This window comes from Elgaria multicarinata, chromosome 4 (genome assembly GCF_023053635.1).
Source record: "Elgaria multicarinata webbii isolate HBS135686 ecotype San Diego chromosome 4, rElgMul1.1.pri, whole genome shotgun sequence".
NCBI lineage: Eukaryota > Metazoa > Chordata > Lepidosauria > Squamata > Anguidae > Elgaria > Elgaria multicarinata.
The window spans coordinates 14,396,892-14,424,756 of NC_086174.1; the positions used below are offsets into that span (position 1 = coordinate 14,396,892).

Below are 27,865 nucleotides of genomic sequence, written 5' to 3' on the forward strand. Positions count from 1 at the left end.
CATCAATACAATTTAGCATTTTGGTTCAGTAATTTTCCTCCCCCAAAGGGGAGCATAAACACAGCTCTGCATATATGCCCCGCCCTGTCTGTGATTTCTATTGGAAACAGTTAAGTAAATCAATGCTGCCTCTGACACTCCAGGTAACAAGACACAAAGTGCAGGTGAAAGAGGTTGTCATGGTCATTCCTCAGATACTGCTCCTCCCACTAGCTGTACTGTAGCCCCCATTTTCCCACCCCCTATGCACCTCCGCCTCACACAAAAAACTCAAGTTTAGCAAGGTGTTAGAATCCCTGGTTTACACACCTCAGTAATCAGAAACAAACACAGCAAAGTTTAAACGTGATTTTTATTACAATAGACACATTTATTTGTCTTCTGGTTTGTTGAAGCAGTATGTCAAGCAGCACTTGCCACAGTAATGTCTGTCAAAGTGGCTAGCCATGAATACTCCAGCCCCACATTCTTCTGAGGGGCACTCTCGCCGTAGGCGGCTGATTTTGCCATTCTCATCCACCTGGAAAATAAAAAGCTCAGTCAACGGTGCTGCACTCTGAACAGAAAAACAGAAGCTGGATTTATGAAGTCTTAATGAGAACAGGCTCTTGTTTTTAGAGCAAAGGACAATGGTAGTGGTATGTGTTTTAAGGCATTGACTGAAAAGAATAACTAACTTAAGCTACACATGTCCCACATCAACTATTAGAATGACTAAATATTCTAACTAGCAGTATTAAGCAGTTGTATCCAAGCAGTTCTATTTATGAATATACAAAAAGATTATATTTGTCATCTGAAGGAGACAAGGGTTCATGCTGACTTTCTAGTTAAATGCAGAAACAGCTGCCCACAGAATCCATATCCACTAAGAACTTGCAACTCTGCAGGTGGTTTATTACTGCTGACAACCACCCCTGAATTCAATGTTTTCTTGCACTAAGGTTGCTCTTACCTTGTAGTACTTAAGGACAGCAAGTTTGACCTTCTTCCTCTTATGCTTGTTCTTCTTAGGAGTGGTGTAAGACTTCTTCTTTCTCTTCTTGGCACCACCACGAAGTCTCAGCACAAGATGAAGAGTAGATTCCTGTTTTTAGGAAGCAGAATTTATAAGAAAAGTACAGAAAACTTTGACAACTGCGTTGATACAGTAGCTAGTGTTGGGCTGGACACTGGACAAAGGTTCTCTGCTCAAGTCATGATGCTCGATGAAGAGCCTTGGGCCCAACCTACCTATAGCACTGTTGTGTGGAAAGAGCACTCAGTGCTCATTTTGAATACAAGTGAAAAACCGATAATACTAGCAGCACATAACTAGTACTTGAAGTAAATTAAATGATAAGGCTCTAAAGGTGGTCAGACTTTAGGCTTGTAGGATCAACTTGTTATTTTGCTAGAACCCTGAAGTCCACTAATCAGAACTAGGTGCAAATACTGAAGTATGGAAGCCATGGGGTTAATTACCTATTGCACGCCATGAGTATAAAAATACAAATTGACATCCAAGTTACTACAAATAAGGGATTCAAACAAAAAAAATCTTTTTGAGTGTCCAGTAAAGCACCAGAAAAATCTTATAAGTGCTAACCGATTAATACTCACATTTTGCTAGTTATTTTTGGGACTTGATCTACTGTAAATCACCCAAAGATCTACCAGTAGATCCTAATCTACCCAATGTCTATCCCTACTCTAAATAGATTGGAAACCAATTACAATTGCTACTAAATACAATTGCACTAAAGTCACTGTCTTTTCAAACCTCATGATTGCTAAACTCACCCCACATTTGCTGGGGTCAACACTTACTGGAAACAAAAGGAGTCAACCTACTGCTGTAGGATATGGTATGCATTTGCGTGGTATGGTTTAGCAAGTCCCTAATAGAAAACCTATTAGATAGATACCTTTTGAATGTTATAATCAGACAGAGTACGGCCATCTTCCAATTGTTTTCCAGCAAAAATCAAACGCTGTTGGTCAGGAGGAATTCCTAATAAGAAAAAATGGTAGAATATGATCCTAATAAGAAAAAACCCATACTACTCCTGTAACAATTAAAATACATCAAAATATGCCAAAATCAAAATGTGAGATGTCAGGTTTAAAGGCAAGATGCAAATATGATTTTTCTATCACCCAGAGTCTGGAGGCTTTTTACAGCTGCTGAAAATTGTGCATGTACCTTTGACTACTATGGCCAGTAGCAGCCAACATACCTATCTCCTCCACGTATCCATAAAAACCTAAGAGCTGTACTGGAACAGACCAAAGGCCTATTTAGTCCAGCATTCTGTTCCCACAACTGTACCCAAGTGTTATCCTCCATTCACTCTGCACCATTCATAAAACCTTTTTTGCCTACGCCTTGCACAAAGCTAAAAAAATAAAATAAAATCAAGTGCATTTATGCTATTTTAGTTTCCCCTTTTATAACTAAATACTCATGATCTTTTCCAAATAATTAAGAATGCAGAATACATGAATAGCAAGCCCTTGGACATTAACAATACATTCCATTTGTTTTTCACTTTATCCAGTACTTGTTTTTCCAGATTACTTTGGACATTATCTCTAAACTTGTGCCTCCCATGAATACAGCCAACTCACTATAGAACTGTGCTTCCAGATCATTTTTGACTGACTTAAAAAAAAGCCAAAATACCTCTCTCCCTCCCCAACAAAAAATGCACTTCCATCTCTTGTTTTGGTTTTAAATAATTTTCTGCCTGTAAAATGTTCCATGCCCTTTACCAAAAGGGTAGCACAAGAATCTTATTTGTATCTACTCAAAAAGGAAGTCACATTCAATTCAATGGGGCTTATGCCCAGGAATGTAAATTTAAGATTCCTTTTTAGTAAAGAGGATTCATGGTGGAAGAATTTTACAAACAAGAGAATTCCAGAACTACAGCAACCTTACCTTCCTTATCCTGAATCTTAGCTTTGACATTTTCTATAGTATCAGACGGTTCAACCTGTTAAAAAAGGTGCATAGTCCAGTCAAATATTGGTCAACCAATCACTCAGATCACTCAGAAGTTATCCAATCACTCAGAAGTTATCCCGCTGACTTCTTTCACCCTAGAGTTCTGCTTAAGCACTATACTACATTTTCAACTGAAACTACATACAAGGTTCATAATATGAGACACCAGTTTATCTGCATTGAGTCTCATTTAGCACAAGGAGTTTTGTGGGGGAGAGAAAAGGTGCAGGAAGGGGCATGAAGTAGGGCCTATTGTAGGGGAACAAAGACATACTTAAGAAATAGCAATCCCTTAATATATGTAAAATACTAAACTAAGGAAAGGGGCTCACATACATGGGAGTAGAGAAGATCCATATGACCAGAAAGACATGGATGAGAGAATGAGGGATGCAGGGCAAATATTGAGTTCTAACTGGTTGCCCACTGTGTGAATAGGATGCTGGACTAATGGACCCTTAGTCTGATCCAGCTTGGCTATTCTTATGCTCTCTGTCCCAAGGCCCCTTACCACATTAGCACCTCTGCATTTCCCCCCTCTCCCAACACTACTACTGTGCCTTTAACAACTTGACAGAAAGCAGAAAAAGCTTCACTTGCTTGACTTGTGTATGCAAAAGGCAGTATGAAATCATAGGAACCTGACTTTTACTGAGTCAGTTCATCTAGCTCAGTATTGTCTGCACTGACTGGCAGCAATGACTCTCCAGGATTTGTGTTTCAGGCAGGATCCTCCCTCAGCCCTACCTAGAGATGCCAGGGACTGAACCTGGGACTTTCTGCATGCAAAGCATGTGCTCTCTCACTGAGCTATGGTCTTTCTCCAAAGCCATGCCTCTGAATACTATGGGAAGGGGCTGTTGCCCTTGTGACCTATTTGTGGGCTTCCCATTGAGGGATCTGGTTGGCCATTGAGGTAAACGATTCTGGATTAGACAGGCCTTTGGTCTGATCCATCAGGGATAGTCTCACGTTTTTAACCGCCACATCTAGTCTACTAAAAGCAGTAAAATGTAAGTGCTTTTAGTAGACTAGAAATCATAGGAACAGTTGTGAATCACCTTTGGGTTTTCAGGTGTGTTTTTTTTTAAAAAACCCACCATATTCTTCAAACCCTTCCTCAATCAAAACCCATGCCTCTCCCCACCCTTTTTGGCTTAATCCTTTACTTTTGCAGAAGCTGTACTTAATTCTGCACAACTACATTCCTGCTGTTGCTTTCTCTGCTACATTTGCCTCTCGCCTTTTTTTTGGGTTGTCCCCTCATTGTAGAAATCTAGGTTTTAAGACCATGGGGGCAGAAGCCTCTCTTTTAAGAACATAGGAAGAGCCATGTTGGATCAGACCAAGGGTCCATCTAGTCCAGCATTCTGTTCACAAAGGGGCCAACCAGCTGTCCAAGAGAAACCCACACACAGGACAGGAGTGCAACAGCATCCTCCTCCCCACCCCAATGCTCCCCAGCATACTGCCTCTGATACTGGAAGTATTATTATTATTATTTATTTATATAGCACCATCAATGTACATGGTGCTGTACAGAGTAAAATAGTAAATAGCAAGACCCTGCCGCATAGGCTTACATTCTAATAAAATCAGCATAGAGCCATTAGGACTAGTAGACATCGATGGGCTTCTCCTCCAGGAATTTGTCTATCCCCCTTTTAAAGCCATCGCTGCATCTCGTGGCAGTGAATTCCATAGTTTAACTATGAATTAACTCTCTGTCATTCCTTTTTTATTTCTCTCACTCTGCAAGGCGCCAGTTCCATCCCAGGAATAACGAACCCCCACCAAAAAAAAAAAAAAATCCCCTCCGCCCTCCCCGGCTGAGGACGAAGGAGGAAGGGAAGCCAAGCCGGAGGAGAGGGTCAAGCGAGGGCCTAGAGGCCTGCAGGCCAACTGCCTCACGCGGAGGCGGCCTGAAAGGGCCTGATGGATCCCTCCTCTTCGCCTACATGTCCCTCGCTCCTTCCTTCCTTCCCGCCCTCACCTCGAGGGTGATGGTTTTCCCCGTCAGGGTTTTCACGAAGATCTGCATGGCGGCGGCTGGAGCGGGGCCGCCGGCGACAGTTGCACCTGAGGAGACAACAACGGGCGAGAAATAAACAGGGCGCTCACGGCCGGCCAGGCCGCACGAGGCCTTCTTGCTGAAGGGACGGGAAGGGAGGCCGGCAACGCGGCAGGCACTCACCAACGACCTGCTCGCGGAATGGCGGACGCCGGAAAGAGGCTGCGCTCGGCCGCGCACGGGGTTTCCAAGACTGGAGGGAAAGAGGAGGTGGGGCCTCGCGCCGGCGAGGAGGAAAGGACTACAACTCCCGGCGCGCAAGGCCGCTTCGGAAGCACAAGGAGGCATGATGGGAGCGGTAGTTTTAGCCAGAAGCGGCGCGTGGTGATGGCGGCGGAAGAGCTCCGGCTGCCGGATATAGGTCGCGAAAGGGCCGTCGGGAGTTGTAAGCTGAAAGTTAGGCGGGTCGGTAGAGGATGGGGAAGGGGGGAACCACATTTCCCGTCATGCATCGGGCCAGCTTCCCCTCCTCCCTCGCCCTGATTGATTTCTCTGTGCTTGGTTACCACCAACAGTAACTGCCACTATAATATCTCTTTGGTTGTCAGGTCTAAGGTAACATTCAAAATTTTGCACTGAAAATAAGCAGTAAACGTGCTCTTAAAAAGAGAGAGAATCTCAATTCGGGGGTTGGTTGATGATTAATAGGATTAATATTACTCCCCCAATTTTATAAATAATTTTATAAATAAATAAAATATATTTTAAAATTGTTGTTTTGATTTCATGAGCGCTGGCTTTGGGGGGAAATCCCGCTCGCGACTCACAGCTCTTGTGCAGTGCAGTCCTATGTATGTCTACTCAGAAGTAAGCCCCATTGAATTAAATCCACCTTACTCTCAGGAAACTGGGGAAGTTCACTTACCATTGAACTCAGTATGACTTACTACTTCTGTATAGGATCACGCTGGTTGGCTCCAATCTTAGTACACACTTATCTGGTAATGAGTCCCATTGAAGTCAACAGGACTTAGTTCCGAGGAGATGCGCAGAGAATTGCACTGCACACCACTGGCTCCCTTTCTGCATGTTGAATTTCAGGTGATGAACTAGAGGGCTGCATCCAGATTAGGCTGCAATCCTGCATCATCAACCTATTATTTATTAGCTGGGAGAGAGCCCCATTGATCACAGTGGGACTAACCTTTGTGTCAGCATCCTTAGGATTGGCCTGTTAGTCAAATTTTAACAGCGTCATTTATTATTATTATTTTTAGGTTTTGATTGATCGAAGCATTTCTTTTGAGACAAAGGAACAACTGAAGCTTTAGATTCTTTCTGCAGTGGAAGCTTAGCTGGCTTCTTCACCATGAAATCAGCCAGCGTCAGAGCAAGCAGCCATCCAGTGCTGCCTCCTATCATCCCTGAGAATGAGAAGGAATTTCTGGAGAGCATCCAGAATTACATCATTTCAGAAATTGAGAAAGTAGGCTGTACCGATCAAGGGCCGGCTGAGGAGTATTATATCATATACAAAAATGTGTTTGAAATGGTAACGAGCACTGCTGGGGGTATTTCGCTTTTCAAGAGCAATGAGATTGATCATTGTAGCTTTGGCATACTTGTCTGACTTTATTGAAATTGGTCTCAGAATAATATGAGGCATTATGCTTTCAGTTCACTGGCCGTATTTGGTCAGTCATGTCTCAGTTTAACAACCATGATATAAACAAGCCTTTTGGCCACTCACTCCTGCCTTCCAGTGTAAGAAGTCTTCTATTAATTACAGTTCCCCATTTGGTCTGAACTGGGAGTCTTTGCTTAATGGCTTTGAAACAAGCCATGATATTAAACCAATGTCAAACATTGGCTTAGTTGTGTGTGTGTTTTTAAAAAAGTATTATTGCATTTATATCCCACCTTTTTTCCTCTAAGGAACCCCAGGCGGCTTACATAATCCTCCTTTCCATTTTATCCTCACAACAGCAACCCTGTGAGGTAGGTTGGGCCAAGAGTCTGTGACTGGCCCAAAGTCACCCAGTGGGTTTCCATGGCGGAGTGGGGACTAGGACCCAGATCTCCTGAGTCCAACACTTTAGCCACTACACACAATCTATCCTGGCTTGTTCCGAAGCTGTAAACTATAGTTAATGAAAAACTTTGTGCAAAGAGTGAAGTGAAGTTAGGTGGGTGCCTATCCACCTTCTCCACACCATGCATAAATTTGTACACCTCTGTCATGTCTCCCCTTAGCCTCCTTTTTCCCAAGCTAAACTATTGCAGCTGTTGTAACCTTCCCCGTAGCGCTAAGCTTTCGTGATTGTTGTTTTTGCTACCGGGCGACAGCTTATTGTCAATTCATGCCTAACATGGAGTTTGGCTTCTTTACAGCGGCCACACACTGGGTTGACATTTTCATCGAGCTGTCTGCCACAACCCAAGATCTCTTTCTTGGTTGGTCACTGCCAGCTCAGATCCTATCGGGTTTTACTTGAAGTTGGGATTTTTTTGTCCCATCATGTATACTTTACACTTGCTTACATTGAACCAGATCTGCCATTTGGATGCCCACTCTCCAAGCTTGGTGAGATTCTTTTGCTGCTCCTCACAATCCCTTAAAATGATGGTTGGCCCCTGTCGGTAAGATGGTTGGCCAATTCTTATATTCTCCTCTTCCCTGTAGCTTTGGTTAGCTCAGTTCCTCTTTAAAGTTATTTTGGAATGGAGCATTTTCTGACTTTGGTTCACTGTGTTCTTAGAAAACAGTGAAGGCCGATGACTAACCTCTCTGTGCTATTGACATATAGATCATTGAGCATGTCAATTCATACAAGAGTATTCTGACTACAATCAAGCAAGAATATGATGCCTTTATTGAAGCAATAAAGAAGGGTCAACACACCGCGTTTCATCTTCATGGGAAATTGAAAGTGTTAGCATGTGAATCTTCAACTCTCATGTATTATAAGAAGAGAATTACTGAGCTGGAAGAAAAGTAAGGATCTCTTTAAACTATTTTAGAGAAGGGGACCATCAAGGCACATTTTTGAGCCTAACATGATCTGGCTTTGAACATAATAAAATGGAGTTTAAATATTTTTTTTAATCATATTTGGTTTATATTGTTTTTATAGATATTGTTTTAATTATTAGAAACCTACCTAGTAGAGTTTTATGAAGAAGGGCAGGACAGATAGCAATCCTATACTCCTTTTATGCTGAGACTAGAGACATGTTGCTGCTACAGTGGTGGAATAACAGTTATATCCAATGCATACTCAACCCAGAGGGCTGTTTTAAGTTTTACTTGTAAGTCACTTTGGGGAACCTATTTCGGCCAAAAGGCAACTTTTGTATATTTATAAATAAATAGCCAGGAAATACAAAACTGGCATAAAAATGACAGACATGCTCATAACATCCCTGGAAACTCTACCACAGACCACCAACCAGGGATAGTGCTGCAGACCACACCCACATGTGCCACACCCACAGAGGCAGCCAATGAATTCATGTGATGGGGGACATGCCCCCAGTACCCCCACCATGGAAAATGACACCACAGCACTCCCACTCCAGACCTAGTGGCATGGCCAACAAGAATCCTGCTACCGCCAACGGCCATGCGTCCATCTACGCAGGGGTACTAATTCCATTACGTTCCTCACATCTCCTGTTATGCTCCTCACACACACAAAGGGCGAGAAGGAGAAGACTCACGGCACAGGCCACACAGACTCCCTGCGCATGATGCCCTCAGAAAGCACACACAGACCATCCCATGTACCTGTTTCCCTTGAATACAGCATTAAGCTGGTGTTGTTGTTGTTGTTGCTAAATCATACCCCAGGTGGCAGCGCTCCTAAGATCCTTTGCAAAGGGTTTAAGGGGGGAAATGTTAAAAAATCATAAAAAAACAATGGATGACCCAATCCAATTCAAATTTGGTATGCTTAAAGCTCTCCTTAATATCTATTACTGTGCCAATTTTGATGTCTTTATCTGTAAAGCTTTTGCAGATGTAAGCATTTGTTTAATTTTCTTTAAACATATCAAATCCTGCTCCTGCGCCCGCAGTGGCCGCTGGGAAAACAACAGATGTGTCGCTCGAAAATTACTAGCAAAATACCTCGATTCTTTTGCCTTTATAGCACAATTAAAGCAGGATGCATGGGAGTACTGCACAATCAAAGCAGATTATAAACTGGAAAACTTCAGAATACTTCACAATAAAAGCAGATTATAAGATGGAAAACTTCAGAGTCCTTTGCACGCAATTTGCAGTGATTGCGCAGTATAACGCTGGTGTGATAAAGCTCACAGTCTTCCTGAGACAGGATTTCAAGAACACCCCAGGGAGGGAAAGACTCTTTTGCCATGGAGCCAGTGGAGGGGGCAGGAGGACGCCCTACATGAGCAGCTACTGGCACACAATGACAGCAGCAGTGGCAGGTTTGGGGTTGAGGCGCAGGAGACTGGAGTTTGTATCCTACCAAGGGAAGAGGGAGACAGGCTCCCTCTCATGGGAAGAGGGCCAAACGACAGCTGCACGCCTGAGTGTGGTTCTCTGGCCAAGTCACATACAGGCCGGCACTCCAGAGATTTGTGAACTGCAAATCTCCAGCGCGGATCAGAAGTCTGTTGGGAAAGAAAAATCAACATGGAAATGACAGCAAAATATCTGTGATGATAAAGAGGTCATTCCTACAGGCATTTTTTTTAATAATCAGAGCCTTTGATGACTTGTTTGTTTGTAGTGTGATGATATGCTTTGCTAAAACGCTTGGGTGTTTTTGTTTTTGTTTTTCCTGCAGCTATTTGCTTGTTTTATTGTTCAGGATTGTTTTTAATGTTTTAAGGACATAAGAACAGCCTTGCTGGATCAGACCAAAGGTCCATCTAGTCCAGTATTCTGTTCACTCAGCATCCTCCTGCCCATGTTCCCCAGCGACAGGTGTACATAGGCATACTGCCTCTGATACTGGAGGTAACATAGAGCTATCAGGACTAGTAACCATTGATAACCTTCTCCATGAATTGTTGTAGATTTTTATTTTTTTAAGCTGCCTTGAGTATGATTTATCATAAAAAGGTGGGGTATAAATAGCAACTTAAATAGTTGTGTCCCATTCCAGAAGCTCAGAGTACAATACATTATAACAAGCTTTTGAAACCTTTGAAAACAACAGAAATCTTTGAAAACAACAGAATGAAATTTTATAGGGATAAATGCCAAGTTCTACATTTAGGAAATAGAAACCAAAGGCACAGTTACAAGTTGGGGGACACTTGGCTCAGAAATACTACAAACGAGAAGGATCTTGGAATTCTTGTAGATCGCAAACTGAATATGAGCCAACAGTGCGATATGGCTGCAAGAAAGGCAAATGCTATTTTGGGCTGCATTAATAGAAGTATAGCTTCCAAATCACGTGAGGTACTGGTTCCTCTCTATTCGGCCCTGGTTAGGCCTCATCTAGAGTATTGCGTCCAGTTCTGGGCTCCACAATTCAAGAAGGATGCAGACTAGCTGGAGCGTGTTCAGAGGAGGGCAACCAGGATGATCAGGGGTCTGGAAACAAAGCCCTATGAAGAGAGACTGAAAGAACTGGGCATATTTAGCCTGGAGAAGAGAAGATTGAGGGGAGACATGATAGCACTCTTCAAATACTTAAAAGGTTGTCCCACAGAGGAGGGCCAGGATCTCTTCTCGATCCTCCCAGAATGCAGGACACGGAATAACGGGCTCAAGTTAAAGGAAGCCAGATTCCAGCTGGACATCAGGAAAAACTTCCTGACTGTTAGAGCAGTACGACAATGGAATCAGTTGCCTGGTGAGCTTGTGGGCTCTCCCACACTAGAGGCCTTCAAGAGGCAGCTGGGCAACCATCAGTCAGGGATGCTTTAGGGTGGATTCCTGCATTGAGCAGGGGGTTGGACTCAATGGCCTTGTAGGCCCCTTCCAGCTCTGCTATTCTATGATTCTGTGATTTGTTTCAAAACTTCTGTGCTGATAATTGAAAATAAATAGTCAGGCTGCTGCTCAACTTTTTCTTCTTTGTTATTAAAACAGGGATGGGCAGAAGGTAGATGAGCAGCTCCTGGTAGATCTCTGGTTGATTTGCAGTAGATTGGCTAGGATGTCTGACTCTTAATTGTCCTGCAACAGCTACAGCAAAATTACATTTTTCCACCCAAATTATGCTGCTGAAATGAAGAAAGCTTAGCACAACTGTAGCAAAAAAAGCTCATTCCCTAGTGTACCAAGTCCTCCACTGGAGTGTAGACTGGTGTCATCGGTTCAGGTACAGGTAGCAAAGCTGTCTCGACTCTCGGCTCCTCCACCATCTGGCAGCTTGTTTGGAGGCCAAGTCTGCCATGTGGTTCCCCCTTCTCTCATAAGGGTTGGTGCTTTTTCAATGTGCTCTCACATGAATCACTGCAACCTCTTTTGGTTTCATCAGGGCCTCCAGAAGGTTGAGTATCTGTCTTCCATTAGCAATTTTCTGTCTTGACAGCTTAATGAAGCCCCTTTTCTTCCACAGGACACCATGGGTGTGTATGGTACTAAAAGCATATCTGCTGTCTGTGTATATGGAGTTTTGTGTGAAAGGGACTCTGAGCTCAATTCTGATTTTGAAAACAAACTCCTTGTCTCAGATTGTGCTCTGAGTTGTTTCATTTCAGGTGTATATCTTCTGCACTTGTCTCTGGCTGGTGGATCTTGGGGTTCTAATAAAACCAAAATAGATTTGACAAGCCTGAAATCTGCTCATCCTTGCGTTAACGTTAACACTGACTTGGCGTTTTTCTCCCAAATTTCCAGTAAAATGCCCAAAGCTTAATAACTCCCACCAAAGGTACAAGAAGTTTTAAATATACTAAGAACCCCCAAATGCCGTCACAAGTCTCTCTCAATGGTTGGGGTTGTAGTCAGCTACCTATAGGAGGAACAAGCAGACTTTTGGCTTTAGGGGTTACTTTGTTTGCTAGTAGAACCCTGAGGTCCACCAGCCAGAATCCATTTCAAAATAGTGGTTCAGGTGGACAGACATAAGAATTAAGGAACAGGGTATCTCTGTGCACATGGTTAGCCCAGGAATTTGTGATAAGTAGCAGAAACAAACTGGGTCAGAAACCCTTGCTGATCCACTGCAAATCTCCCAGATCCCCAATTTACCTTCTACCCTTGACAAGTGAGGCAGGATTTAAAGTAAGTCTAATATTTTAATGGCTATTGTTTTCTTTTAGGGTAAACAAAATTGAGAAAAATTCTGCAAGAATTGAGAACTTAATTCAGAAAGTAAGAGATTTAAGGTTGTCACTGTCTGCAAAAGGAGCTCAAGCCCCAACCAAGAAAGTCAATCCTGCTCAGAAGATTCCAGGTGATGCGTTTAACTAGAAATCAACTTAAATTTTGAGCATAAGCCAGCTATAGTTATGGACTTTTAAGTCCCATTGATCTGAATAGGAGAAAGTTAAGCATGTAATTACCTCTCCTGCTGGATTTGGATGGACCATAATCACTTTATAAAAATTCAAAGTTACATTGAAATTGAAATTGAATTAAAATTATATCAAATTAAAATACATTCAAATTAGACAAAGCTTGTATAAATGTATGGAGATCTATAGTTAAAACTATACCTTAAATATCATGGGTACAAAATAAATCAAGGAATAATGGCATAGATGCAAAAACAATTACAAATCAACAGGAGACATAATTCGTATTGGTAAAAAACATCAATCTTTGTTATTGTCTAAAAACTGTACATTGTTTACAAAAAGCAAATAAACGATGACCAAGGACTAAAAAACCCTCTGCCTTTTGTTGGCTGTCTCAGGATCTCTTCAGTCGGGGTGGGGTGGGGATTGCGTTCCCTTACCGTGGTTCTCTTCCTGGTTCTCTTCCACATTTGAAATGAGCACAATTACACAGAGAAGAGAGCAACAACCACATGGGCTGTACATTTCAATGGGACAGTGCCCTCTAGTAGCATTTTATAGTGCAACCTCAGAAGAGTTGGGTTTTCTGAGGTTTATTTTATGACGCTAAAACTGAGAAAAGAGTGGGAGACGTACAGGGAGTTGACCGCGTCGTCAAAAGGACCTGCGAACATCCATGAGTAGCCAGTAATGAGCATGCTGTAAATTGCTTATTTAAAGAAGCTCTCACAAATATAGAGATCTGGTTAGCGTTGTCATCTCTGCTGCATTTCAAATTTATAATTTATTTTATTCGCACCCCGCCTTTCTATATATATAAAAAATAGCACTCCAGACAGCTGACATAAGAAGACCCCTGCTGGATCAGACCAAGGGCCCAACTAGTCCAGCATTCTGTTCACAGAGTGGCCAACCAGCTGCCTATAGGAAACTCACAAGCCGGATATGAATGCAACAGCACCCTCCCACCCATGTTCCCCAGCAGCTGATGTACATAGGCATACTTCCTCTGCCTCTGTCTTTGGGAACCTCTCTATAAGCACAAGGGCCAAAGGAGAAATGGATTGCCCACACACACTCTTCTGTGAATTTATTATTTTGTTTACATGAATGAATGCGGTGGTCAAACCAGTCATTAGATAGCATTTGCCATCCTGCCCCAACCTGGCCATGCTGACTGCGAATGATGGGAGTTGCAGTCCAACATATATGGAGAACATCTGGTTGGAGCAGGCTGGCACATGCAATGTATCAAGCAGAACAAACGAGCTCTTAGGGATTGCTCTGTAGTTGGGCATTTCATGTGAACATATGGAACTGTGTTCTCCTGAACCTAACTCTTGGTCCATCTAGCCCATGGGTAGGCAATCTGGTGCCTTTTGGATGCTTTGGACTACAACTCTCATATGCCCCAGCCATGCTCGGTTGGCTTCAACCTCTCATCGTAATCATGAGTTTGATTTTGTTGAGCAATGTTCATATGTCACAGGCTGAGTTTCCCAAGAATCGACATGTGCCAATCATAGCTTTGCTCTCTCTTTTCTCAACAGGTCTCAACCTGAAAGATTCCTTTGACATAGGTGCCCTTTCTAGCCACCTTGTTCATTTACAGCAGAGGGTGAAGGAGCTGAAAGAAGACATGTTGACAAAATACATCCCTCTGGAGAACACCACCAATATTGAGGAGGACCTGACGCATGCCCTTCACCTGCGAAAAGTGGCGGAAAAACAGAATGAGAATCTGAAGTTTTGGTACGCAACCTACCTTTACCTTTTCTTAAGGTGTTTCGGGCTGTTCTCACCTTTGCACATCCATTCTGTTCAACAGCTGGAGCTGCTTTAGTACCACAGTCACGTCTACCTTTGTAAGACTGGGTCATGTGGAGAACCTGTGACTCTCCAGATGTTGTTGACCACTGGCCATGCTGGCTGGGGGTTGAGGAGATTTGGAGTCCAACATCTGGAAGGCCATAGGTACCCTACCGTTGGCATACTGGTAGACCCCAGACCTGGGATGTGTCAAGTTCTGTGTTCAACCCCTTGCGCCTCCTGGTAGATTAGCACCAAGCCAATGAATCGATGGCCCTCATACAGAACATGGCCACACCGATTTCATTTAAGAGGTTGTGATCAAAGCACATGCCTTGCATGTCTAAGGGTCAGCCGCCAACATCTCCCATTAATGGACCTTGTTGTAATGACCTGTGAACATAGGCATGCGCAGCACATTACATTAGGGTATGCACCCAGGGATTTTTTTTTAAAAAAAGGTGAACGTTTATTGAATACTCAGTCATAAAGGGCATTATTTTTATTCATTTATTTATAAAACATTGTAGACACTGATGTCTACACTGATGTCCCTCCCAGCAGAGCATTCCATTTTATTCCTGCTGTCAGAAGCAATGGTGCTTTCTCGGGGGCAGCGATTCTTTGGCATGGCAGCAGAGCAGCTGGACGGCAGCCGGAGGGCTGTTCCCATTGCGTTTGGATCCCCCTCTGAATCCCTACTCAATGCCCCCCTCAATTCAGTGCTTATTGCTTGAGACATTAGGGTGTGCCTGGGCGCACCTGGCACACCCCTTGCGTACACCTATGCCTGTGAGTTCACAGTGGGTTACTATGACACTATTAGCTAATGGATCATGGGTATCCCTCCCTGCAACTTTGGAAAGCAGATGTTTGTCAGTAGCTAGTAGTGGGTGACCAAATGGTCTTCCTCAATGTGGTGGCCTCCAGATGTTTTGGATTTCCACTCCCATCAGCCCCAGCAAGCATGGCGAATAGCCAGGAGGGCTCAGAGTTATGGTCCAAAACTTCTGGAGGGCACAATATAAAGAAGTGTTGTCATTTAAACTGAGTTTAATCAACTCATTTTCCAGGATAAGGGCTGCTTCCCATGTCCTATCAGGAAATCACATGCCCTGCAGTGTGTTGTACCCCTTTCAGGCACATGTAACTGAATGCAGATCGGCAAAGGTTTTTCTCAAAATGTGCACGTGAAACCTGTCTTTCGTATGGAGAAGTGAAAATCGAGGGGGTGCTTTAAGAGTCCATTCAGACAGTTCTTTTGCAGATGTGGAAAATATCTCTGCATAGCCACCCTTTTCAACACTCTACCACGAGAGGTGGAAATTGTGGCTTCAAATGCCTCTTGAAAATGCATTTGTTCACTCAGGCTTTCCCTGACTTGTAATCAATGACGACACTGCTCTGTTTTACTGCTTGTGTTGTAATGTTTTTAAGGTATTTCTTGTTTTATACTGGCTGCCTATTCGCTACCGGGCCAGGTTTAAGGTTCTTGTACTTGTGTACAAAGCCCTAAACAACTTGGGACCAGGATACCTGAGAGAGCGCCTTCTCCCTTACCAACCTGCCCGATCACTGAGGTCATCTGAGGGCCTGCTCCTGGTGGTTCCACCTAGATCCATCCTCTGATTGGAGTCCACCGGGGAAGAGCCTGTGGAATTCCCTGCCTCTGGAGGTCAGGCAGGCGCCAACTTTGTACTCCTTTCGGCACCTCCTGAAAACATCATTATTCCAGGAAGCCTTTCCTTAATGTCCAGCCAGGAGTCACTGTATTTGCTTCTTTTATGATCTGTTTTAAGTGTTCTGTTTTTATTTTCATTTTATCTTGTACACCGCTCTGAAATTTTCAATGGGAAGCGGTATATTAATATTGTAAATAAATAAATAATAAGATTGCACCTTTAATGACCGGTTAAATCAAGGCCTAGGTGACTCCTAAGGCTTATGGATCTTTTGGGAGCCAGGGACTAAGGCTGCAATCCTATGCATGTTCATACAGAAAAAAACCCTACACTGCTGGCTATGGTGTGCTGGGAATTGCAGAGTGTTTTTCTGCCTAAACGTGCATAGAATTGCGCCTTAATTCAGGCAATATATATATATATATATATATCTTTGTATGCAAACATGGGAAAGGTCTACAAGAATGGTAATGTGTGAATTTCTTGGAGAATAAATTGTGAGCAACCTGATGGATCTGGGAAGGGGCATTCGTTGTGGAAAGCCTGCAAACAAAAGAAGATTTTCCTTCGCTTTTGAAGACTTAAGGGAGCGAGATCATGGGAATAAAAGGGAGTGAGGAGGACAAATCTCGAAGGAATTGTTAGGAGGGAGGCTGGCAGGGAGTCTGCCACTGAGCCAGTCGCCTTCCCCTGGTACTCTCTTCCTGGCAGCTATTACCGGCTAACGCAGCTTGCAAATGTTGTGACAGTCTGGGAGAATTCTGACCGGAGTATCGATTCCCTGCAACAGCTCATCTCTCAAATGGTGGAAAATGAGAAACTTTTGAAAGGTAAAAATAAAGTAAATAGGTCTCACTATTCCACACCAAGCCACCCAAAAGACGATGGTTTGTGGTGCAAGCTGAAATCAGTTGATCCGTGTGCCCAAAATGTCCATTTGATTTGTACGTGATTGAAGGAAGACACAGGGCTTAGATCTTCTTCCTTGCCTTCCCTTCCCATTTTTTGGGCCCTCTGTTCCGCAGAACCTCGTTGGTCCCATTCTCAGAGGCCCTTGTGAGTTCTGGCCTGCTGCTTCCTATGCCTGGGGCAGCTCCCCGCACACCCCGGTTCACTATTACTTGGGTTAATTCCTCCTGGGGCTCATCTACACGGGTGCTTTGGCCCTGGATTGCTTCGGAGTGGTGGCAGGTGAGCTACATGATGCAGCCGCCACTCCGAAACAAACCAGAGGCAAAGCCCCGAAAATCCGCACTAAAAAAGTCAGGTACTTACCTTGACTTTTTTAGCTTGGAGCAAGGCTCCGCGCCTCTGCGGAGCCTTGTTAAGATAAAGAAATTAAAGGGGGGGGTTGGAAATCCCGCCAGGGAGGGAGCACCCTGTTCCTCCTCCCCAGTTAGCTGTAAATGCGATCCTTTGCATTTACAGCTTTTTTTTAAAAAAGCATAAGTCAGTCCCGTTTTTTAAAACAACTCTACCCTCCCAGGCGTCCCTGGACTGGCCGCGGGAGTGCTCGCATGGGCAGGCACAGCGGCGTCGGCGGGAAAGCCCGCAACTACGCTCCTTCCGATGTAGATGGTCAAAAGGAGCATCAATGCGGCTGAGCCATGGCTCGCACTGCCGGGCGCAACATTAGCGATGTCGTGAAGATGAGGGCCTGCCCTTTAACACAGCCTTCTCTAGAATGGTGGTGTTTTGGACTTCAGCTCCCATCAGCTTTAGCCAGTGTGGCGAATGATCAGGAATGCTAGGAACTGTAGTCCAAAACATAGAACACCAAATTGGGGAAGATTTGATTTAACAAATTCCTGTCTGGTTCTGCTTTCTAAGAGAGTAAAATGTTCTCACCTTCCAGGTAGAATTGTCTCCAGCATCTCCAGTGTATTTGAACGGGACCCCACCAAAAGCAAAGAGGCTGAAGATCTCATTGAATACATTGAAAGGTAAGGTGATGGAGAGAGTCCTCTGGTCTGTTCTCCACTAGACTCACACGTCCTGTGCTAGGCAGATGAAATTTCCTTCCCCCTTAAGCCCATTGCGCTATGTCTTCCTGTTCCTGACCTCACGAGACCACCGTACTGCACACTTGAGGGCAGCAATGCAGTGGGAAGTGGGAAGTGGAGAACAGTGCTGCCTCCAGTATCCGAGGCAGTAAGCCTGTGTGCACCAGTTTCTGGGGAACATGGGTGGGAGGGTGCTGTTGCACGATGTCCAGCTTGTGGGTTCCTGGCCAACAGCTGGTCAGCCACTGTGTGAACAGAGTGCTGGACTAGATGGACCCTCGGTCTGATCCAGCAGGGCTCTTAAGTTCTTAACAGTTCCGCTGCTGTGCATCCTATGAGAGTGGTAACAAGGGGGCATAAGCTGTTTCTGAACCCACCCACCCCATGATGGACTGTCAGGTTGCCCAGCATAGCACTCTGAAAGGGGGCTGTTCTGCCCCCTTTTTTAAAAAATTATTATCTATATCTGCACAGCTGCGGAGATACAGATAATTAAAATGAAATGGGGGGGGGAGGAACGGGCAGCCAGAGGGAGGATGCAAGGAGAGTGGGCAGGGACTGGGGCAAACCACCTCTCCTCTCCTCCCTCTGGCTGCCCATTCCTTTCCACCCCCCTTTTTATCTTTATTTTTATTAGCTGTATCTGCGCAGTTGCGGAGACACAGATAATAAAATAAAAAATTAAAAAGCGGGGAGGAACGGACCCGTTCCTCTCCTTCCCCCCCTCCCCCCTGTTTTTATTTTTATTTTAATTTTACAAGTGCAGGGCCTCCCATGGGCTCCACTGCCAAAAAAGTCAGCGTAAGTTCCTGACTTTTTGGAGCGGAGTTTCCAGGGTTTGCCCCTGGATGGATTCGCAATGGTGGCCGCGTCATGTAGATGATGAGCCGCTACTGCGAAACCACCCCGGGGCAAGCCCCTAGAGACTCTTGGGGAATTTCCTCCCCCAACACCTGACCCAGCTGCTCTCCTCTTCGCTCCGCCTCTGAAAGTTTCATCCCATGTACCTGCTTCCCTTGGATTATCCCCGTAGCACTAAGCTTTCGCGGTTGTTGTTTTTGCTACCGGGCAACACCGATCCTTTGCATACCAGGAAGTGTGTTTAAGGGGGGAAATGTAAAAAATCAATGGATGACCCAATTCAATTCAAATTTAGAATGCTTAAAGCTCTCCCTAATATCTATTACTGTGCCAATTTTGGTGTCTTTATCTTTAAAGCTTACGCAGATGTAAGCATTTCTTTAAAATCCTGCTCCTGCGACCCAGCGGCGGCTCGGAAGATACGCTCAAAAAGTAGGGGCTAAATACGGCGAATCTTTTTGCTTTATTGCACAATTAAGGCGAGGTGCATGGGAGTACTTCACAATCAGAGCAGATTATAAGGTGGAAAACTTTTGAGTCCTTGGCATGCAATTCGCAGTGATTGCACAGTATAACGCTGGTGTGATAAAGATCTGAGTCAGAGTCTTCGGACTCCACAAGGAGCCCGGGCCCAATCCTGGTAGAGGTAAGGAGAAGCCGGGGTGGTTTGAGCAAGGATTTGCTGAAGGAACGGGTTCTAAGGAGAAACAGAACTTGAAAGACAGGTGGAGTCAGAGAGATGATTGTGACTCCCTGGTTCGTCTGATTGTGATAGAGGAGTAGAGCGCAGCGTTTCGTTTTCCTGCTACTTCTCCACAGCTCCCTCCCGTTTCTGGGACAAGGAGCAGGGGCAATGGGGAGAGGGGGTTTACTTCCCACTGCCACTGATCTGCTGTACACGGCAGCATGGCTGGAGCATGGGAGGGAGACCATCTCCCTGCCTCTCCAGAGTGACAGCTGTGCCCAGGTTAGTCAGTGTCCAGAGCCGTGCCTAGCTAACGTGCTCTCTTTGCCACGAATGGAATTGTTCTTACATCCACTGTCTGTCGCTTGGAATCCTATATTCCTTCATCCCTGCTAGGTTCAACGAACTGTTTTCCCGTTGTCAGTACGAGGCCGCCGCAATATACGCAGCCAACTGTCCGAGAGGAATCCTCCGCAATGAAGAAACCATGGACAAATTTAAGGGTATGGAGGGAGCCTCGGGTCTTGTCTTTCTCCCCTGTAATTGTCTCGAAAAGCCACCTTCCAGAGGGGTGTGGTGGCCTTTTTCGTTACTGCGATAAAAACAACAGTATTGAATTGGTTTTCGAAAGAAGGGCAAAGAGTCCACTGTGAATTTGCACCAAGTAATATGCATTGCATAGCGGCATAAGTATGCTTATTTGTTAGAGAAGTTGGCCATTTTTATGGAGTTAGAGTTGGTTCTCATAGCTGTATTCACATACAGTGAAGGTCAGTGAATTATTATTATTATTATTTTGCTACTAACAGAAACTATGCACAGTAGTCACTCTTTATGGTGTATACCTTCTAGCTGATGTGGATGCTTCTTTCTATGCTGTGAGAAATTCCCTTTACTGCCAAGAGAGAAAGGCAAATGCTATTTTGGGCTGCATTAATCGAAGTACAGCTTCCAAATCACGTGAGGTACTGGTTCCTCTCTATTCAGCCCTGGTTAGGCCTCATCTAGAGTATTGCGTCCATTTCCGGGCTCCACAATTCAAGAAGGACGCAGACAAGCTGGAGCGTGTTCAAAGGAGGGCAACCAGGATGATCAGGGGTCTGGAAACAAAGCCCTATGAGGAGAGACTGAAAGAACTGGGCATGTTTAACCTGGAGAAGAGAAGATTGAGGGGAGACATGATAGCACTCTTCAAATACTTTAAAGGTTGTCCCACAGAGGAGGGCCAGGATCTCTTCTCGATCCTCCCAGAATGCAGGATACGGAATAACAGGCTCAAGTTAAAGGAAACCAGATTCCACCTGGACATCAGGAAAAACTTCCTGACTGTTAGAGCAGCACGACAATGGAACCAATGACCTAGGGAGGTTGTGGGCTTTCCTACAATAGAGGCCTTCAAGAGGCAGCTGGACAACCATCTGTCAGGGATGCTTTAGGGTGGATTCCTGCATTGAGCAGGGGGTTGGACTCGATGTCCTTGTAGGCCCCTTCCAACTCTGCTATTCTATGATTCTATGATCTTTTCGGAGCTAGGTCAAGACTTTTCTCTTCTCCCAGGCATTTAACAGCATATGCTGAGTTTTTTTAACTGACCCCAGAATAGTTGTTTTTAAATGGATATTGTCTGCTTTTGTTTGTATTTTATGCTTTTGATGGTTTTAAATTTTGTATAATTGTTTTTAATGTTCACTTTTTTAAACTTTTGTAAACCGCCCAGATAGCTTTGGCTATGGGGCAGTGTATAAATATAATAAATAATAATAATAATAATAATAATAATAATAATAATAATAATAATTCATTGCCTTTCCCCCCTTCAGCTGTCGGCCCCATTAAAGGGAAGATCCTCCCTCTGCTTATGTACTGCGAAGCTCTCATAAGCACTTCTGCGAAGCAACCACTCCCTGCACATTTGACAGCAGAAGCCATCCGATGTGCCTTGAATGCAAAACGGTTAGATCTGGTGATGCACTGGGTCACCCTGCACAAGTAAGTGGCCACTTGGAATATTAGGGCGACAGTGTGTGGGGGGTGGGGTGGGGGGTGAGCATAGCTCAGTGATAGAGCACCTGCTTTGCAGACAGAAGGCCCTCGGCTTACTCTCTGGCTTACTCTCAATTTAGAAAGGATCAGGTTGCTGGAAAGATCCAGGGAAGCTGCTGGTGGTCAGAGTAGGACAGAGTGGGCAGCCCCTTTGGCTCTGAAGGCCACACGTGAGGCCGGGTAGCGGCTTCAGGGCCACATACGCATGTTCATGCACACACAAGATGCCATCTACTCACAACTCAGGGCATAGATATGGGGAGGTTTAAACCCGCTGGGATCTAAGGATGTCATCATAGAATCATAGAATAGTAGAGTTGGAAGGGGCCTACAAGGCCATCGAGTCCAACCACCTGCTCAGTGCAGGAATCCACCCTAAAGCATCCCTAACAGATGGTTGTCCAGCTGCCTCTTGAAGGCCTCTAGTGTGGGAGAGCCCACAACCTCCCTAGGTAACTGATTCCATTGTCGTACTGCTCTAAAAGTCAGGAAGTTTTTTCCTGATGTCCAGCTGGAATCTGGTTTCCTGTAACTAGAGCCCATTATTCCATGTCCTGCACTCTGGGAGGATCGAGAAGAGATCCTGGCCCTCCTCTGTGGGACAACCTTTTAATTATTTGAAGAGTGCTATCATGTCTCCCCTCAATCTTCTCTTCTCCAGGCTAAACTTGCCCAGTTCTGTCAGTCTCTCTTCATAGGGCTTTGTTTCCAGACCCCTGATCATCCTGGTTGCCCTCCTCTGAACACGCTCCAGCTTGTCTGCATCCTTCTTGAAGTGTGGAGCACAGAACTGGACGTAATACTCCAGATGAGGCCTAACCCGATGTTGCTTAGAGATCACTGTGGTCGCTATTAGCAAGGCCAGAATAGCTGTCATTTCCCTGTAGTCTAGTTGATTCCTGATCAGGAAAAGTAGGTGTGGCTCCCCAGCTTCTTGGACCCCATGGAGAACAGCACAGGATCAGATGCGGTCCATGGGATGAATATAGGTAGAGTAGACCGGTGATGGGCAGAAAGTAGATCTCTAGATGTTTTGCACTTCCAACTCCCAGCATTCCTGAGCATTGGCCATGCTGGCAGGGGCTTCTGGGGTTTGCAGTCCCGAAACATCTTGAGCTGTACTTTCTGCCCACCTCTGGAGTAGAGACAATACTGAGCTAGATAGACCCATGGCCTGACTCCAAATAAGGCAGATTTCTATCTATGCGCCTTTCAACTACATGCTGATTGTCCTTCTGTGGGCAACAGTTTTCCTGCATTGAAGGAGGATATCCTTGGACAGGTTGCTCCTCCCACTCACTCCCAGGCAGAAATATGAAAATTTGGCTTGAAGTAGTGGGGCAACTGTACTAAACACCTGGCTCTCAGGGAAATACCTTTTCTTGTCAGACATTCACTGGTGTGTAAGAATACGAGAAGAGCCATGCTGGAACAGACCAAAGGTCCATCTAGTCCAGAATTCTGTTCACACAGTGGCCAACCAGTTTTCAACCAGGGACCCACAACCAGGACACAGCTGCAACAGAACCTTCCCACCCGTGTTCCCCAGGAACTGGTGTATATAGGCTTACTGCCTCTGATACTAGAAGTAACACACAGCCTGGAGTGGGACTCTTCAGATGTTGTTAGGCTTCACCTCCCATCAGCCTCAGCCAGCATAGGCAATGGCAGGGATTCTGGGATTTGTAGTCCAACAACATCTGGTCCCCCACCCCTGGTAGTCAGGTATTGCTCTGCCTACATGGTTGTTGGTTCCTCTCTGATGGAGGAGGGATTTTAAGGGGATGGAGGGTTGGGTTTTGCTCTATTAAGGTCCAGTTTCTCGGCAGAGTGATGCAGGTATGGAAGGTAGCTTGTGCTGTGGACTCCTCCCATTTGCTTGTTTTCCTCTGCCCTCCCTGTTCCTTTCCCCTCTTGTATCGTATCTCTCATTGCAAGTCATCCTTATAAAATGGCAGAGATCATTAGTATTTCACTGAACTTTGCATTTTTTTTTCCACAGTGCAACGAAGTCTCGGCAACTACCTGAACTTTGTTTTTCCCCCCCTTCAGACTGGAATTCTCCGAGGCAGCCGGCGATGTGATTTACCAGTATGCAGAGGTGGATAAGCACAACAAGTCCCGGTGCTTCGCTCTGGCTCAGATCGTCTATGGAAAGTGTGGGGCGCACAAAAAGGCTGCTCTGTGCTTGTGCAAACAGGGCCAGATCTTTGGAGCCATGGATTACCTTCATCACTTCAAGCGCCTTCCCACTGGTAGATTCCAAAGCCATCTTTTTATTGACAAGTTTCATGTCTTGCCTGGTAGCATGGCCAGGGCCTGCAAGGCGGCTTTCAGTACAACTACATGCACAATATAAAAATATAGTCAAATGAAAAGCATTTAAACAATTTTAGAAACATCACAGCAGTAACCCAGCCCTAATTAAACCAAGGCTTCAGCAAAATCAATCCAGGGCCTGCCTAAGCAGGAATGACCTTAGTTGGCCTCCAAAAAGTAGCCTGGTGGGCAACCTTAGGAAAGTCGTTTCTTAAGGAGGGCACTACCACTAAAAAGACCCTGTTCAAGGTAACTAACCTGCCTGATCTGAGAAGGTGGGACATCCACAGAAGCACCTCCCCTAGTGATCACAAACCTGGGGGATGGGGATGTAAGGAAGCAGGTATTCTTCAAGCTGTAAAATCTTGGAGGCTGGCCTGATGCTACAGGATTTGGAGTAGCTTGTTGGTTGTAGGCAATTGTCATCTATACGGCTTCCAAAAGACTTCTGCTGGCTGCACGATTAACCTTCTGCTTACAGCCATCTGTTTTGCTGAGCCTTAGGGAAGCAGGAACAAACACAATGGCTGAGTTCGGACGACACGCTAATCAACTGGGGGTGGGTGGGAACCAACCGTTGATTAGCGTGTCATCTGAACTCAGCCATTGTGTTTGCCTTGCAATCCATGCCTGTGACGTTCTACTTAGGAGTAGATCCACTGGCAGGAAGCCCTTCCAATGAATAGATCCAGTACCCCCATAGTGTAAGTTCAGACATTGTAGGGAAGTGGTATTCCTCTTCAAAGAGTCCAGAAGTGGAGCACTAGCCAGTTCCAGAACTTGTGGTGCAGTGTATCCCAGGAAAATAACTGGTGCATACGAGCCCTGATATGGAGGTTGCATTTTTGCTATCACTCCTTCTAACGATAAACTCAGGTGGTAAGTGCATGCTGACAGGACTGAAGCCACAATAGGGCCTCTGACAAACAAGAGGGAGATATCACCATGCTTGGAGAAATCCTGAAGTTTGCAGAAGGACAAGATTTAAAAGCCACAACACTCAGTCCACTGAGGACTGAGCATGTTCAGTAGCCGTGGAATGTTGACTATCCATTGAAGAAGGAAAACAGAAAACTGGGGCTGGGCGGGGGGAGGATGGAATGGCTTGCTAGAGGGGGTTATGGCTGGCTGGGAACAGACGTGCTCAAGAATACATTGCAACATTTCATGGACCCTGTTCAGACGACACGCTAAGCCATTGTCGTTACGCGTTTTGAGCTACACATTATGGCTTAGTAGGTTGGGTGAACCATGACTTGGCGTGCCGTGTGAACCATTTCTAATCATGGTGGCTACATAACCATGGTTTGAACACGCTCATTAACCATTTGCTGCAAAAGGGTTAGTGACCAAGCCATGGCTTAGCGTGTTGTGATGGTCCCACCCATCATAGCTAAAAGCCATCGGTGAGCCTCTCCTGCAGGAGATTGTCTGACCCTTTTTAAAAGCCTTCTAACCGGGGGCACGTCTACACGGAGGGTTTGCCCCGGGGTTGCTTCACAGTAGTGGCAAGTCATCTACATGACACAGCTGCCATTGCAAAGCCATCCGGGGTGGGGTGGGGGGAACCCTGGAAACTCCGCTCCCAAAAAGTTGGGCACTTACCCTGCGCCTCTAAAAATGTAAAAATAATTAAAATTGGAGGGGGGAGAGGAGAGGAACAGTGTCATTCCTTCCCCCCTCTTTTTTAATCTTATGATAATAAAAATAAATGCGGGTGGGTGGGGAGGAACGGGTAGCCAGAGGAAGGAGACGCTGCTCGGTCTCCAGTCCCTCTCATGTCCTCCTCTGGCTGCCGCATTCCTTCCCTCCATTTTTATTTTAAATTACATGTATCTGCGGAGCTCCACAGATAGCGATTATAAAATTAAAACAAGGGGGGAACGGGCAGCCAGAGGGAGGAGACGTGTTCAGTCCCTCTCGCGTCCTCCTCTGCTGCCTCATTCCTTTCCCCCTGTTTTTCCCCCTCATATGAATCTGCGGAGCTCCGCAGATAGAGCTCATTAAATTAAAAAAAGGGGGGGGAAACAGCCCCGTTCCTCTCCTCCCCCCCCCCCTGGATTTGTTTTTGTTTTTTAACTTTTCAAGAGGCAGGGAAAATCGCACTTTCCTTCCTTCCCGTGCAGATGCAAGTGTGGGTGCAAGGAGTCTGGCGTCGCCAAAGCGCCTCCGTAAAGATGGGAGCCTAGTGGCCCCCCCTCACCACAGCTTGTACCGATTCATTCCATAAGTTAGTTTTATGTTGGATAAAGAAATGCTACTTCTCAGTCATCCTCCATCTACTACTTAATCAACACTGTTGACATGTCAAGGGAGAGGAAGAAAGAAATTCTCCCTGTTCCTTCTCTCTTATTTATAATTTCAAACAAGGATGATGGGGATGATGATGATTTATGACATTTATATACCGCCCCCATAGCCAAAGCTGTCTGGGCGGTTTACAAAAATTAAACACGGAACATTAGATGTCTACCTGGACAATACTTCTGTTGGTAGCTGACCACAACATCCAAACATCTGTGTTGCATTTTCAGAGATAGTCTATCTCTGCTTACCAGGAGCTGGTATTTGGGAACAGACCATTCACCATGCTCCACTTACAAGCCTCCATGTGGGTTTTCTAACATCCTTGCTGCTTGGTTTCAGAGGATTACATCTTCCTAATTAGGCTTTGTCCTAGCGTCGAACTCATCCACTGCCTAACTCAAGAGTGGAACGGGAATCCAGCCCTTCTGTCCCTCGGGGAAACAGTCCTCTCCCTCATCAACACAGAACACCGCATCTATTGTGTACGATTGCTGGAGGATATTGCCAACGAAGGCATTGGTGAGTACAGCCAGACTTTTCCAGCGGAAGTATAACACCGTTTTTGCTACGTATCCAACAGGGCAGCCTTCTCCAACCTGGCAGCCTCCAGATCTGTTGGGACTACAACTCCCGTTAACCCCAGCCAGCATGGCCATTGGGCATGTTGGCTGGTGATGATAGGTGCTGCGGAGGGCACCAGATTGGAGAAGGTTGCCTTAGAGCAGCCTTCCTCAACCTGGGGCGCTCCAGATGTGTTGGACTGCATCTCCCAGAATGCCCCAGCCAGCCGGCTGGGGCATTCTGGGAGTTGTAGTCCAACACATCTGGAGCGCCCCAGGTTGAGGAAGGCTGCCTTAGAGGAAAATATACAGGTACCTGTATGAGATCAGTATGTTCTGCTCCACAAGATTGGCTGTGGGGTGGGGATTTTCATCAGGAAAATGGGATGGGGGGAAAGGGGTTAAGTGATGCAGAGCCTCAGGCCCAGGGTCCCAATCCAGCCCTCTGCGGTTCCCCAGAAAGCCGCAGGCCCTTCCTCAGGCCCACCCTCTCGCCCGAAACTACCAATCAGTTAGCCGTTTCCCCGGCTTTTGAGCAGTTCTTTCCCCCCACTTTTTAAAAGGCTGAACTGCCTCTCCCAAGGTGGGGTGACTGGCAGTCAAGAGCAAAACATGCTTTCCCCTTTTGCCTCTGTCCAACGTACTTACAGATGTGTTGGAACAAATGATTGTCAACGATTCGGTCTGCACCGTGGACGGCTGGAAGCAGATCGCTGAAACCTTCCTGCAGACCAGGAGAGAGAAATTATCCAAGATTCTCATCTCCATCCTCGCTGCCCAGGACGGTGTGGTTGAATTGCCTATAGATGATCGGGAGGATGCCAAGTTAATGGATCACGTCTTCTTGTAATTCCCTTGCAAAACACGCAGGGGAGCTCTTCCTCCGAGCAGTGGCTTCAGCAGCTGCAGGTTGAACGACCAACAACAATGGCCAGCGCATGTTTTATCTGTTTAAAGGCCTTAATGTCTTTAATACCTGTGTGCTTGTTTTAATTGAGAGAGATGTGAATTGTGGCTCAGTGTGACTATATTATTTGAAGCCTCTACTAGCCGTGCTTTTGTGCTTGGATACAGTTACCCGTGTCTGACATAAAACTGGTGTTCTTTTTCATAGCCGTACCAGTAGGGCCGGTGCCAGACTATTTTG

The 27,865-nt window shown here is 45.4% G+C and overlaps 2 protein-coding genes across 2 annotated transcripts; one reads left to right on the forward strand and one right to left on the reverse strand.

The window, feature by feature from the left end:
• Nucleotides 1–334: 334 nt before the first annotated feature.
• On the reverse strand, nucleotides 335–5,281 carry RPS27A (ribosomal protein S27a). The gene is made up of 6 exons (XM_063125528.1): nucleotides 5,184–5,281; nucleotides 4,983–5,068; nucleotides 2,924–2,978; nucleotides 1,908–1,993; nucleotides 956–1,087; nucleotides 335–520 (listed from the first exon to the last, which is right to left on the reverse strand). The coding sequence occupies exons 2-6, from the start codon at nucleotides 5,028–5,030 to the stop codon at nucleotides 371–373; spliced, it is 471 nt and encodes a 156-aa protein (XP_062981598.1). The 5' UTR covers nucleotides 5,031–5,068; nucleotides 5,184–5,281; the 3' UTR covers nucleotides 335–370.
• Nucleotides 5,282–5,567: 286 nt separating this feature from the next.
• On the forward strand, nucleotides 5,568–27,568 carry CLHC1 (clathrin heavy chain linker domain containing 1). The gene is made up of 12 exons (XM_063125529.1): nucleotides 5,568–5,615; nucleotides 6,278–6,552; nucleotides 7,808–7,995; nucleotides 12,252–12,385; nucleotides 14,000–14,201; nucleotides 16,652–16,770; nucleotides 17,796–17,883; nucleotides 19,886–19,992; nucleotides 21,310–21,478; nucleotides 23,585–23,787; nucleotides 26,498–26,677; nucleotides 27,369–27,568. Exons 2-12 carry the CDS (start codon nucleotides 6,370–6,372, stop codon nucleotides 27,566–27,568), a joined length of 1,773 nt encoding a protein of 590 aa, XP_062981599.1. The 5' UTR covers nucleotides 5,568–5,615; nucleotides 6,278–6,369.
• The last annotated feature ends 297 nt before the right edge of the window (nucleotides 27,569–27,865 follow it).